The 15,750-nt window shown below is 41.0% G+C and overlaps 1 protein-coding gene across 4 annotated transcripts in view; it reads right to left on the bottom strand.

The window, feature by feature from the left end:
• Crk (Crk proto-oncogene, adaptor protein) overlaps positions 1-15,750 on the bottom strand; it is a 173,239-nt gene that overhangs the window by 19,301 nt on the left and 138,188 nt on the right. Inside the window, exon 6 of one of the 4 annotated variants that reach the window (XM_068226352.1) lies at positions 1,595-2,001. The exons of the other annotated variants lie outside the window; for them this stretch is intronic. Within the exon in view, the coding sequence (XP_068082453.1) occupies positions 1,906-2,001 (96 nt within the window). The 3' untranslated portion in view covers positions 1,595-1,905. Of the gene's footprint in view, positions 1-1,594; positions 2,002-15,750 lie in introns of those variants that run through there. 4 annotated transcript variants of the gene reach the window in all.

Genomic DNA, 15,750 nt, shown 5'->3' with positions numbered 1-15,750 from the left:
TCTTCCGCAATTTGTTTAAGGTTGTGTACTAAGTCTTCAAGTTTATCTGTGATTTTTATTTTTTTAGTTGCTTTCTGGTAATTTTTGTTATTGATTAGCTGGGTAGGATCTATTTTTCTTTTAGTTTTAAGGGCTGGCTTTTGCTGTCTCCTCTGGGGAGTCAGTTTAATTTTAATTTTAACTACGTAGTGATCTGAACCTGTGTCTATTCCTCGGAGGACTTTGACGTTATAGATCTCCTTGTGGTGGTATTTGTCCATGCAGATGTGATCCAGTTGCCTTTCTCATTTAGTGTAGTCAGAGTGTTTCCATATTTTGAGTTTTTGAGGTTTCCTCTTAAAACATGTAGATTTTGAGATTAAATTATGGTTTCTACACAGGTCAACTAGTCTCTCTCCATTTTTCTTTTTCTTTCTTGTGTGCTGGCCATTTTCCGATGATGTCACGGTATTTTCTTTTTCTGCCTAGTTGAGCGTTGAAGTCACCTATTAATAATTTTACATGGTGTTTGGGGATCTTATCTATGGTTTGGTCCAATAGGTCCCAAAATAATTCTGTTTCCTCATGGTCTTTTGAGGAGTTTTCATCATTAGTGGGAGCATGGGCATTTATTATAGTATAGATTTTATTAGATACCTTTTAAGGTGAGCGTTGAAAGTCGTGGAGACTGTGATTTGAATTCTTGAACTGAGTATTATTTTAAGGCTGACCAAAAATCCTGTTCCAAATTGTGGGACATTCTTCATCACTTTCTTCCCAGGTATACCTTTATAATGTCTGTACCCTTGAGATTCCAAGGCATCCTGGTCAGTGTTTCTAATTTCCTGTAATCCCATGATAAGAATTTTGTGTTGGTCCATTATGGCTGTGATCACTTTTAGTTTACCAGTTTGCATGAGTGAGTTTATATTGTGTATAGAGAAGTATGTTATCTGCTTTGGTTTGATTCTTGATTTTGTCTCGTTCGTGTATACGGTACTGGGGTATTTCCGTGCCTCCGACTTCACGGTATCTTTTAGGTGGCAGCCCACCGTATCTGAATGCTGCCTTCTCTGAACTCTTGGTTCAGCCGGTGAAGTATTCTTTAAAGACCTTCCATGGTTGACTGTCAAGGTGTCACCTGTGTGGGACTAGGTCCCGAATTACAACTCTGGATGTGATCCAGTGAGGTGATAATGAGGCCGCTCCTCTGGAGTACAGACGCCCCTAACCTGGAGAACAGACGCTGCATAATGGATTCCAGTGGCATTTCCTCCACTGTGGGGACCATCACCCCACCTAAAGGGGCTCATTCACCTGAAGCTGTTGGCCCCCTGAGGGAGTCGGGTTATTTCCCGCTGCCCAACACTTGGCGTTGGCAGTTTTACAGCTGGGTGCCAGACCAGCAAACTATCCTTTCTCATTCCGAACTTGGGACTGGACAATGCCAGATGTAGCATATTTACAACATGCAAAAATTCTCTTACCTATGAACTTCTGACTTGGAAGTTGGAAATACAGGGTATCCATAAAAGAATTCCAGGATTTTGAAGTTAAATATTTTAATGAAATCAAAACTGTGTTATACATGGTTTGAAAGGTTTGAAGTTTCTTTAGAATGATTTTGTCCATAGGCACATCACCCCCATACTCACGTCGCAAGTTCCGCTGTACAGTAACAACTGATCCACTTTCTTTGAGCCATATAACATACTGAACCTTCTTTTGCAGTGTTGCCACTGCACTGCACTGACAGGTACAGGCCGCTGCTTGGTCACTTCAAGGTCAATGCACCACAGTGCTCACGGCGTGCACAAAACGTTTTGAGATAAGGATTTACTTGTTATGATAGTTAATTGTTATTGTAATGATCTAATATGAGTTAACACTGCTTGCTCGCCATGAACATCTCTTCTGTGGCAACCATCACCCCAGACATGCTGGCCAGGATGTGTCAAGAGGTTGATTACCGTTTGGAAGTATGCTGTGCCACAAATGGGGCACGTATTGAACTGCACTAAACTGTAAAAGAAAAACTTGACAATATTACCTTTTAAACCACTTATGAACATATTATCTTAATCCAGGAACGGTCGTGCGGGGTCATGATGAACTTGGCTGATATATTTTCATTCCTCTTCCCTCACCAAACACACCTGGGAGGGCTCCGTTCCTGTAGCTTCCTAACTTCCTTCTCGCTCCTTAACACTTTCCGGCCCTTAGCGCCCGACTGTTCATTTAGCCTTCCGGTCCTTAGCGCCCGGCTGCATTATCTGCATTCGTCTGCAATCTGTGCGATAGTTTTTGTATTTTTCTCATCAGTGAAGTGTTTATAAGGCATTTATGAACACGCAATGCAATCTACAAGTCTTAGGGAATAAAGGAAGAGAGATAATCTGTCTTGGCGTTGCCTAGGCAACGGTCTTGAACTTCCGCGTGCGCGGGTCAGCTGTTTCGTTTGTAAACATGTCGGGATTGAATATCGCGTATGCCACGGCAATTCAGGTAACACAAATATTACGTTTCGTTACTCCGAATGATTAAATGGATGATGTTGAACCTGCGCATAATTCGGAAAGAGTATTAGGGGAAAGAGATTGCTTTTTACGTATGTTAGGAGGAGAAAAACTATTCAGTGACATAGCCTATTGCGCATATAACAATGCAGCCTTCAAACAGTCGCATTCTGGTAAGATAAAAACAGATTGGGAAGACCCTTGCCCAGATGAAATAAAATCTTATATACATGGGCATCATTCCACTTCCAAAATCACGTGATTATTGGTTTTGAAGGATTCAGACAACATGGGAATGTGACAAATGCAGACTGTCTCTACGTCGAGTATCACGAGGAGGGGGGGGTGAAAAACACATTATGACTCAATAAACACAGAAATGGATGTGATGGTATATTTTCTGATGTTATTGAAAATTTGAATTCATTGTGATCAATAGTTTATACTGTATTTAACTTTTTCTGAAGCAATACGGTCTGTTTCAGTTTTTGCTAAATAAAAGGTTGAAACCTGGGGATAACCGGAGTGAAAATGCGGGCGGGAAAGGGTTAAAGGTGTGGTTATCGTTCTGTTGCTGCTTAGTAATTGTTGAGAACACAGACTCCTGTGTCACCGTTACCCCGCCCGACCGTTAATGTTGGTTTGAATTTTGTGTGCGTTCAGTTGTAATGGTATTTTGTGGCTTATATTTAAAGTGACGAGACAGAATGAAGAGTTGATTATTTCCTTACTTAACCTGAATCCGCCCAGCGTGCCATATATGGCACGGCAAACTACACAGTCTTCTTGGACTCTTATTATTGAAACCGCGCGCACTGTATTGTTTACTACGGTATTGTCGTGCTCATAGAAGTCCCGCCTAACATCTTACGTGGCTTGGTTTTAGTATATCGTGCTCATTTGTGTAGTATAGCTACATAAAAAAAAGACTTGTTTTCACGAGTGCCAGTTATGGCTGCACGTTTGAAGTGAGTAATTCCTGTTTCCTTCTATCGTTACATATATGGACCCTACTGCGCTAGATTTTTCTCTAAGGTGCTTATGTGTGTGGGGATTAGCTTAGGCATGTCTTGGCGATGATTGGTGTCCTTTCATTTGAAGTAGAAATTTGGTGGTACTTATCTGGCACGCTGGGCGGAAGTGCTGTCTTTCTGTCCGGCACAACTCAGCCTATAATTGTTATAGTTCTGATGTTACTTTCCGTTCATTTCATTCTTCATTATCAACCTAGCAATGCATAATAGTGTATGCTATAAATTATATGGTTAAATTAAACCATTTTTAATCACACGAAGTAAAATTTTCACATAAAATTGACACCTCACTGCGGTTTTCTTGTTTAAATGTATCTCTTATGCAGTTATTCGTCCTGTCTTTTCACGTGCTTCACATTTATGGGTTCGTACATTTTTCTAGGGGAATTTCATTACAAGAAGTACTCGACTTGTTGGAAAATGATGAACTTTCCGATGTAGAAAATGTATTCGAGCCTCCAGACGCTGCAGTTTTGTCGGACGAAGACAGCGGGAATGAAGATGGAGGTGGCTTCGCCGACAATTTACCTGGTAGCCAGCTTCTAGCGAACGCAGAATTAGTGACCCGTGAAACTCCAACTGACTATCAAGACTTTGAAGAGGTGCCTGTTGAAGTGGATCAAGCTGAGTTGGTACAAGTAAGACCCAGAAAGGTACATCAAATTCCTGCAAAATGGGAAAAGCGAAACCTTGCCACACGTTCAGGAATATTCCCCAACAGTGACTTCACCGAACTTTGAGAAAAATCGTGCGTTGAACTGTTCGAGTCAATTTTTACAGATGACATTTTTGATCACTTAGTTTCTGAATCTAACAAATATGCCAGCTTTTGAACTGTCCTTCCCCCAATATTACTAGGCAAGAAATGAAAGTTTTCATTGCAATTTTGATTTTGTCTGGATACAATACCGTTCCATCGAAGAGATCATATTGGGAGGACGCGTGTGATGTGCACCATTCTGTGGTGGCAACTGCTATGCGGCGAAACAGGTTTCTTGAAATTTGCCGTTTCATTCACTGTGCTGATAATACGAAACCAAATTTCAACGACAAAATGTGGAAGCTGACACCTCTGATTGACCTTCTACGTGCCCGTTTCATGGAAAACTTTCGAGCTGAGGAGCACTTGTCATATGATGAGTGAATGGTGCCATATTTCGGAAGGCATTCCTGCAAACAATTTATAAGAGGAAAACCCATTCGTTTTGGTTTCAAGGTATGGTGTCTAAACACTCGTCATGGATATCTTGTAGATTTTGAAGTATACCAAGGAAAAAATCCTAAAGCGAATGCCCAGTATGAAGCAGAATTTGGGAAGTGCGCAGCCCCCCTTGTAACAATGCTGGATAATCTTCGACCGGACCTGAAAAATTTGCCCTTCAAATTATACTTCGACAATCTCTTCACTGGAATGGGATTGCTAACACATCTTGGTGCACGGGGATATGGTGCTACAGGCACACTTCGAGAAAATCGCATTCCTAAGGATTGTAATCTGAAATCTTCCGCTGACATGAAGAAGGAAAAGCGGGGTACATACGATTACCTAAAGAGCTTGGAGGAAGGTGTTCAGGTTTGCCGTTGGGTGGATAATTCAGTAGTAACCGTAGCATCTACATGCTATGGAGTGCACCCTGAAAAACATGTATCTCGTTATGTGAAAGAAAAAGGACAGGCTAGAGGTGGAAAAGTCAGAGTGTCTCAGCCATACATGATTTCTCAGTACAATGTGGGTATGGGAGGTACTGATCGTATGGGTTGTAACTTGACAGATGTGCGAATCGGAATACGAGGGAAAAAATGGTGGTGGGCAATATTTGCCTGGCTCATCGATGTAGGAATGCATAATGCATGGCAGCTGAAACACATGTCTGGAGAAGGCATTTCTCACCTTGATTTTCGACGAGCAATTGTCCAGACTTACCTCACACGCTACAAAGCTGCTCCCTTGTTCAGCAGATCTCATTGTTTTGGACATAATGCAGTGCAGGAACTTCGGTACGATGGAATGCATCACTGGCCTTCTACAATTCCAGGAGCGAAGAGAAGATGATGCGTGTCAGAAAACTGCCTTGCTAGGCCTAGAACCCAGTGTACGAAGTGCAATGTAGGTTTATGTGTAGACTGTTTTACCGATTATCATACGCGCAAAGTAAATAAGTAGTGTGTACTTGCCTTTCAGAATATCATCGTTAGTGCAGTACTTATATGAACAAGTGATTTACCTTTCTACATACCGCTGCTATAATTCTTCGTAGAGACTGATTGCCTCACGATGTAATGTAATAAGTAATGTAATAAGTGTTTTGGGTAGCCTGTGAGATTCTAGCATTATTATTTAAAATATAAGTTCATTTCCTCATAAAATTAACAACTCAGGTCATTTACAACCCCTATAAAATCATCCCCAGTACCAAAAATCAAACATCTAGGTATTTTTAATAGTTCTGGAAGGACATTATTTTTGTAATATGTGCAAATATTGAAGAAGATCTTGTATACTGATAAATTACAAAGAAGATATTGGATGAAAGCTTATCAATAACTAAAATGCGGAATAACATATAAACTCCCGTATATGAAACAAAAGACAGCACTACCGCCCAGCGTGCCATATATGGCACGGGCCTTTTCTCGGAAGTTACATGCCAAATGAATAAAATGAAAGCCTTTCCGGGATCTTCACATGCACATTATCCAACGCTAAAAGTTACAACTTGATTTTCAAAAAATAAAATCTTGGGTGGATCCAGGTTAATGAGGAATCATCTGACGATGCGGAAAACGATTTTGAAAGTGATATTGACCCAGAGGAAGACACGTGTGATGATCGCGACCATGAGACTGACTCTGAACAGAATGATGATAGTGCCGACTGTGAAAATGACAGTGAACATTCACCATCAGATAGTGACATTCCGTTATTGTACAGAGGTCAATACATAGGTAAAGATGGTACAAAGTGGAATTTACCAAAGCAAAACAGTTTGTTCGCACGGGCAGCACAACGTCGTCATACATCTACCAGGCTGTAAAGGTGAAGCAAGACAGGCTGACACACCGTTGAAAGTTTGGAAACACTTTTTTACAGACGATATTCTGAATAAAATAGTTAATTACACTAATAGCCATATTGATATGATGAAAGTTATGGGCGTGAAAGAGACGCAAAACCCACCGATTTAATAAGAGGTTAGAGCACTGATAAGCCTATTGTACTACTCCGGCATTCTAAAATCGTCCCACTTACACACAAGTGAGTTGTGGAACGATGATGGATGGGTGTGCCTATTTTTCATGCTACTATGTCACAAAACAGATTCAGATTTTTGCTTCGAGCCATACGTTTTGATGACAAGAGGGATCGTGGTATCAGGATTATTATTGATAAACTGGGTCCAGTGCAAGAAATTATTGAGAATTTTGTGAAAAACTGTCAAAAATATTATAGTGTAAGTGAATACTGTACAAATGACGAAATGTTGTGGGCATTTCGAGGACGTTGTCCATTTAGACAGTGTATGAGTGGTAAGCCTGCTAAATATGGCATTAAAGTATATTCTCAACATGGAAATTTATGGTGGGAAGCAACCTACCAGTCCCTTTGAGATACAACAAACTCCATCGAAGTTGTAAAAAGGCAAATTCTTCCTATATCTAACAGTGGGCGTAATGTAACACATGATAACTGGTTTACCAGCATCCCATTGGCTGCACAACTCCTACAACACAATCTTACTACAGTGGGGACAGTGAGGAAAAACTAGTAAAGGAAGAGACATAAAATCTTCTCTATTTGGCTTCGGGAAAAATTGCACGACTATTGTCTCTTATGTTCCAAAGAAAGGGAAAGTAGTTATCCTACTTTCTACCATGCATCATAGTAAAAGTATTGATCCAGAGACTGGTGATAAGAAGAATGAGATGATTACATTCTACAACGGAACTAAAGGCGGAGTCGACGTTGTGGACGAGATGTCAGGCAACTACACAGTAGCAAGAAAACCTAATAGATGGCCTATCACTGTCTTCTTACAACTGTTAGACATTGCAGCAATCAATGTTTTAATTATATTAGCCAGCAACGACAAGGAGCGTCAGAAGCCACTACTGAGAAGACAATTCTTGAAAATACGTGGAAAGGAACTTGTTACTGAACATATGAGTTCTCGACTAGAAAACTCAGGACTTCCGAGAAAGCTGAAAGCTAATTCATGGCAATCTTGGGACAAGAACGCCCCCCCATTGGTCTGTGAAGTACCAATCGCGGCTGAAGCTCCAAGAAAACACAAACACTGTGAGAAATGTCCACCAAATTCAGGAAACAAGACCTACCATGCCTGCCCGCTGTGTCAGAAGTACATTTGTGGGAATCACGGAAAGCTTACATGCGAGCAGTGTCTTGACAGTGTTTAAAATCTGCGATATTGATCTATTTACTTATGTCTATTGTTAGTTACATAATTTATCTGTAAAAGGTTAAGAATTATATGTTTTTCATTTCAAATGTATGCTGCAGCTTACTGATGCAATATATCCTAAAAGTGATAGTATATCGCCAGTTAAGGAAAGAAACGTTTAAGTCTTGCAAGGGAAGTACATTTTGTGGATAGTTATTGCATAATTACACTAAGTACATGTGCACTACGTAATTAGTTAATAATTCTATTGAAATAAGTACATAATACAGAAAATTTTGTTTTATGAACAACAATTTCAAAAATAAAATAAATAAACAGGATTAAAATACACAATAAATGAAGGGTCACCATGATCCCACGCAACCGCACTGAGTTGCACTAAGAGCGCGAGCGCTCCTGGGTTAATTTTTAAAATATTTAACTTCAAAACTCTGGAGTTCTTTTAAGGTTAACCTGTATATCATTTCATCATGGAATCTAAAACTCATTTTTAAATGTCAAAATAATAAGTTATGCATTTAAGGATTAACTGAGAATAAATTGAACCAAACTGAGAATAAACTATTCAAAATGTGCTTCACTTATGCTAATTGAGCATTTTAAGAGAAAAATTGTACACAATGTCATATTTAACATAAGAAGAACCTGCTTCTGGTCTTGAAATCCAGAGGCGACAATGTGATCCCACACAAATGATTTATATGCCAGTAAATCTACAGTATGTGGCAAAACAAACACTGAAATTGTATTTAATTGCACTGGTATAGCATGGGCTCAAAATGTACATCATGAATGTGCCACACAAAAGTCAGCAACTCTACGTCAAATGTTGAGGAGTGGAAAATAACCCAACTCCCTACAAAGCCGATGGCTTCCGGCAGATGAGCTCTTGTCACGAGTGTTATAGGCCCTCAACAGAGGAAATGTTACTGAAATCCCATTACATGTAGCATCTGTTCTACAGACGGGCTGCAAATGGAGTCTGTTCTCAATGTCGGAAGCGGCCTAATTTGTAATAGACTTCAGGCTTGGGTGTTTTGTTTAACATATGTCACAACTAAATGAATCGATTCATCAAGAGAAATTATAGAATTGCTATAGCATACTTTGAAAGCGACGAATGTCAGCCTCATCTGACCACCGTGACAAGTGAGCAAGGTCTATTGGATCATGGGCAGAACTGGCTAAAAAAGCTAGCCCAAACAGCACAACTTCATGTTTCACTGAATATTGGTACCTTGACAGGTGCAGCCATGAACTGGCAGATTTGCTGAAGCAATGCAAGGTGGACACTGTTTGCATACAAGAAACACAATGGAAGGGACAGAAGCCTCATGACATTGGTGATGGATATCAGCTCATTTATAATGAGACATCTAACAGCAATGTTGTAGCTATTGTTGTAATTACTGACCTCCGTAACCAGTCGCCGAGGTCCATCGATGCTCCAATCCTTTGATTTCTATCATCATAAACATTACAGCCTACTGCCTGTGCATATTCTCAGCCTCTGCTCTACAAACTGGCTCTGGCCAGAGCTGCAAGACCAAATATCAGCATGCTCTCCAGAAGACTTCCTTATTCTCTATGGTGACCTGAATGGGCATGTTGGAAGCAAGCAAGAGGGCTACAACTGCCACAGAGACAATGGTTTTGGCACACAAAATTATGGCTGGCGAGTTCTTGACTTTGCTGAAGCTAATGACCTAATCAGTAGTACATATTTCAAAAAAATGTACCAGCCACCTCATCACATAAGCCAGTGGTGACCATAGGAGCCAAGATAGACTTCATTCTTGTTTGGCGATGCAACTTCACAGCTGTAAAGGACATGAAGGCCATAGTATCCGACTGTCTGGCCCTACAACATAAGCTGCTAATCTCTGATATGAAGATTGGAAAACCTTCAAACAAGGTTCATGGTACAATTGCCCTCTAGAAGATGAAGTGGAATCTATGGAAGCAAAACTCAGCTCTTATCAACTGCATCAAATTCCCCCCAGTCATTCCAGACTCTGTTGATGCCACATGGGACAGCCCTCTATTGCAAAGGTTGCCAAGGCAACCCTGGGTACAACAAAGGTAGGCCAATGCAGAACAAACAAGGAGGCATGGCTATGAACCGAACAAGTTCAATGCTAACAAAACCACAGAGAGCAGAGAAGAATATGTTGCAGCGATATGAGCAGCTAGGAAAGCTGTCGCTAAGGCCAAAGCTGAGCATCACTACAAAGACCTGCAAAGCAGACCTGGACACTAAGGGAGGCGAGAAGTACGTCTATCGGCTGGCAAAAGCAAGAGATAAGGCAACATGAGACACTGAACATTTCATGTGCATCAAAGACAAGGATGGCCATGAACTGCAGGACAGAAACCACATTCTGAAAAGGTGGCAGCAGTACTTTCAAGAAATTTCAAATGTGGAATTTTCACATCCACCAATTCCACGAGGAGTCTTGCTCAGGACCAGTAAGCCACATCACCTCTGATTAAGTTTTCCATGCTATATGGTGTAGCACCACGCCCAGATGATCTACCAGCAGATATCTGGAAGCTGAAAGAATTCCTTAACAATGGTGCTAACTGGCTGGCTAGCCTCTTTCAATGCCATGATGGATGAGGGTCATGCTTCCACTGGCCAGGCAACAAGCATGACAGTGACCATATTTAAAAACAAAGGTGACCCAGCAGACTGTTCAAACTATCGACCGGTCCACCTCTTATGTCACGTGATGAAAATCTTTGAGCAGATTCTTGACTGGTGCATGAGATACATCACCACTATAGGCATCAACCAGTGTGGGTTTGTAATGGGAGTCATATATTTCTGATGTAATCTTCATGGCCTGCATGTTTCTGGAGAAACATTGAGAAAATAAGCCATTACAACTGGCATTCATCGACTTAGAGGAAGTGTTTGATCATGTTCTGCATCACCTCATGTGGTATGTGTTGTGTGAGCGTGGAGTGCCAGAGCTGCTTATCAACTGGATCCGAATGCTTTAAGAAAATACTTGTAGCAGAGCAAGATACGCTGCTGGCCTCTCTGGGAGCATCCCTACTCCCAGAGTAGCAGTACATCAGCGATCAGCCCCGTCACCACTACTCTTCATACTTGTTATGGATGCAATCTCATGTGAACTGCACGAGTGTGTTCCCTGGACCGTACTGTGTGCGAACGACATCCTATTTGCAGCTATAACCAAAGAAGAATGGGGCAGGGCTGTGCTCAAACATGGAGTCAATGCCTACGTCAATACAGCCTGCATCTAAATGATAAGAAGACAAGAGTATCTGGAAACTAACCTGGGCACATCTACTATCACAATCAATCGTCAAGACCTAGTGAAAACTAACTGCTTTTAATATTTAGGATCCTGCTTGCAAAGCGATGGTAGTAGTGATCATAAAGTGCGGGCTAGAGTGAATGCAACATAGTTTACATGGACAGGAGTCACAGGAGTGCTGTGCGATAGGAGTGTGTTGGTTCACCTGAAATCAAAGTATGGGGCCGAGAACTGGCCAGTTACCAAAAGTGCTAAGTACCCTCTGCACACCATGGAGATGCGCATGTTACGTTGGTCTCTTGGAGTTTCAAGCTTTGATCACAGAAATAATGACGCGATCTGACAGAGGATAGGAGTTGTTCCCATTCAAGAAAAATATGTGAGAAAGGCACCCGAGATGATAGAGCCATATCCTGAGAGTGGCAAATGGTACAACTGGCCATGATGCATATAACTTCACCATTGATGGTAAGCACCCACATGGAAGGTTAAGGTAATGATGGCAAGATACCATAGCTACAGGCATAAAGATTGCTCAGCTGACAACAAACATTGCTTCTGATCGCTTAAAATGGCGTTCGTCGATCCAAAGAGTGGACCCTGCACCTGTGGGAAAATGCTATGAAGAAGAATGGAATACGTTCATGAACAAAGGTAGCTGGAAGGATGCAAAAAAATGATATCCTGTGTAATTTGAGAATATTCAAAGCTGGGTCTTGAAAACTGATTTTTTCAACATACCCCAAATGTAGGCATTTGGTGCAGCGAGATCCAACGAGCAGAAAGTGTATGGGAATAGAATTCCACGAGAAATTAGGACTTCCAAAGTGTCGTTTAAGAAGAGCGACATCCCAGAGGTGTAGGCTGAAGCTTCACATCTTGCTGCATCCATTGTCCTTGGAGGGGAAAGTTTCTGGCACAACAAAAACTGTGCAAATCCCACAAAGAAGAGGGTAATAATGAGATTTGCGTTGACTACTTGGTCGACTAATTTTTCATTCTGTGCAGTTTCCTCAACTAAATAAGGACACAATATTCTATGACCGGACACGGCACATCAAATCGTATCCTGTATACTGTGTAGTGGTTTCTGTATGATGACATCAAGCTGTAAAAACACTAAAAAATTTATTTGTTTTTTGGTTGATATATCCATCAAGATAAATATGTATGGCTTTCATCTGAAAACCATACGTTGCAGAAAAAATCTGTACCACCATACGTCATGGATAACACTTGGCTGCAATACTGTAATCTGGCTAACTCATCCCTTTCTGGTAAGTGCTGGGCAACTTGAATGCGGTATAACCTATTGCTCAAACCAAGATTCAGCGATATTTGTCACGGACTATGCTTTGTGGACTGAAACACATATTGGATAAGTTGTCCATGATTTCTGTTTGTAATCACGGTTCTTGGATGCCCTGTTGTCCCCTTTATTTTTATTTTTTTTACAATTGGCTTTACATTGCACCGACACAGATAGGTCTTATGGCGATGATGGGACAGGAAAGGGCTAGGAGTAGGAAGGAAGCAGCCGTGGCCTTAATTAAGGTACAGCCCCAGCATTTGCCTGGTATGAAAATGGGAAACCACGGAAAACCATCTTCAGGGCTGCCGACAATGAGGTGTGAACCCCACCATCTCCCGTACGCAAGCCCACAGCTGAATGCCTTTAGCCGTACGACAAACTCGCCCAGTGTCCCCCTTAGCTGACATAAGACTGATCCTGTATGATGGAACTTGTCAACAATAGCAAACAATATTGTTATTTGGTGTCTCCTTATTACATCACTTCTTATACTGTTCTTTGAAGCAAAATCAATCCGTTGTGATGCCCCACTCCGTATGACCAGAAATAACATTCCACAATAAAACACCTTCTCCTTGTTGTGAGAATCATAATTGCAGAAATCAACACAACATTGAGTTCACAATATGTCAAACTATTATACTGTTATGTGCCAGCCCCGTGGTAACCCCTTTCGGTACTTCCAGGAAGGGGCTAGTGACTCACACGGTGCGGTATCTCCCAACAGACTTGTAGGGTGGCGCCGGCCTTCCCGAGTTATTGTTTTCGTCAGCCGGCTCACCTGTGAGTTTCTTGGAGATTCAACGGGAATGTTCTGCCTCTAGTCACCTCGTGAAAATTCTGGCTCAAATCACCTGAGCTATAAAAGGGGAGACTAGCCGCGGACAGTCAGTCAGAATTGGGCTCCATGGTGGAGTCACAGTCTCTACTGGGCTCCGTTGTGGAGTCAGTGTTGGACTAGGGGTTAGTGTTGGAGTCAGTGTGTGACTCAGTGTGCCGAGATTCGGTGGCTGGGCTGAGGGCGACAGAGGTGTTGGCTGTTGCTAGTGTCCCACTGAGGTCTGAACCAGGAATTGCTGTTGTGTCAGAGATCAGTGAGTGCGTGGGTTGGAGACAATGAAATGGAAGACTGTACTGTGGGTTCGTGTATTTCTGTGGACTTAGGCTCGGCGTGAGTCAGCGAAGGGAAGCTGCTATCGTGAGTGTGAAGGTAAATGGACCTGTATTAATGTTTGCTGTTGTGAGTATCGTCCTGTCGTTGAATACTGTTGAGCTGTTTAGTTGTTCACTGCATGTTACTATGTGAATTACTGGACTGTCTGTGGAGTCGAACCAATGAAAAGTCATTGTGTGTCGGGTGGCCTGTAGCCCTGTGTTCAGATCCAGTGGTCTACACACAGCTGCTGTATGAGGTTACTGGACTTGGGGAAGTGAAAGTAAGGATTAAGCGTCCGCAGGTATAGCAACGGGCTGCACCGCTTGCTGTGCCGTTAGGAAGAGACAGACTTGTAAAAAGACAACAATTAGTGAGCATGGCAATTCATGGTTAATGAGATTGTGTGTGCATTTATTGGGTCATCCTGAATAAATTAGAGTAATGAAACACACAGAGTTTTATTCGTAACAATATACCATAAATACATACTTCGTTGTTAAGGGAACTATGACAGCAGGTGAGCAATAATTTCAGTATAGTTTGTTTTGCCGCAAACCGTATGTTCAGAGAAAGTTACATCACATTACATCTAAAATAATGCTGGTGAGAATAATTATTAACTTAAAGGGAGACATCAATGAAAAATGAACAAAAGTTGTGTTACCACATATATTTTACTTGATACAAGGAAACTCTGAAAGGTATAATCACCAAGTGTGGAGGCAATATTTTGTCAAGAAGTTCCTCACACTGGAATGCAACTCTTAGACATTCAGTTTTTTAAAAAAATACATTTTTATACGTGTAATATAACAGATTTTGTAGATTTCAAGAAATCTTACAACTGCACCCATAGAGAATCTCTGTTCAAAATTTTAAGACACCTTGGACTACACCCCAAATTAATAAACACCGAGCTCGATAGCTGCAGTCGCTTAAGTGCGGCCAGTATTCAGTAGATAGTAGGTTCGAACCCCACTGTCGGCAGCCCTGAAAATGGTTTTCCATGGTTTCCCATTTTCACACCAGGCAAATGCTGGGGCTGTACCTTAAGGCCACGACCGCTTCCTTCCAACTCCTAGCCCTTCCAAAAAAAAAAAAAAAAAAAAAAAAAAAAAAAAAAAAAAAAAAAAAAAAAAAAAAAAACCCATGATAAAATTGGCACTCACTAACACCAACTCCAAAGTTAAGTTTAGCGGTGAAACATCAGAGTTATTTGAAATTAAAACTGGACTACGGCAGGGAGATGGGCTCTCACCACTATTTAATTGTGCTCCAGAAATGGTTAATGAGGGAATGGTTTAGGAAATGTCCCCAAAAAATAAAGATTGGCCGAAAAATCAAAACAAATTGCCTGGGTTTCGCCGATGATTTGGCATTACTAGCAGTAGACATAAAAGAAGCAAAAACCTAGATATCAGAAGTTCAAAATATTGCAAATAAAATAGGTCTCAAAATATCATTTGGAAAAAACCAGAAATTATGCCCCAAAAACCAACACAACTAAAAGAAGTTGCCATAAATGGCAATAAAACCAAAATAGTAACTCATTTAAATATCTTGGAGAAGTAATAACACATAACTAAATGAAAAAATCTCAATCCAAACAAGAACAAATAGATTAGCTAAAGCACAAAAATTAACATGGGATATCTACAAAAAGAAATGTTTATCAATAAATGCTAAAATAAAACACCACAACACAGTTATATAACTGGAAGCTACATGTGCAGCAGAAACACTTTTTCACCTGAATAAACAATCAAAGACTGACAGACTTCAGAAAATTGAAAGGAGGATTGGGAGAACCTGCATCAACAAAAAATAACAGAAAGATGGACAGTAGTGGATAATACCTAACAAAGTCATGTACAAAGAGCTAGAACCCATTAAAGATACTATGCGGTAAGAGGAGACTGGGATTCTTTGGACATATCATGAGGATGCAGGATTCGAGACTTTTGAAACAACTAGTACAACACAATCTTGTCTCATAAAATACCACAACAGGATGTAAATAGATCAGAGAAGTAGGAGAGGATCTG

The sequence above is a fragment of the Anabrus simplex genome, chromosome 2 (genome assembly GCF_040414725.1).
Source record: "Anabrus simplex isolate iqAnaSimp1 chromosome 2, ASM4041472v1, whole genome shotgun sequence".
Classification (NCBI taxonomy): Eukaryota; Metazoa; Arthropoda; class Insecta; order Orthoptera; family Tettigoniidae; genus Anabrus; species Anabrus simplex.
Note: the sequence above shows the minus strand (reverse complement) of the source record. Positions and strands in the feature narration are given on the sequence as shown.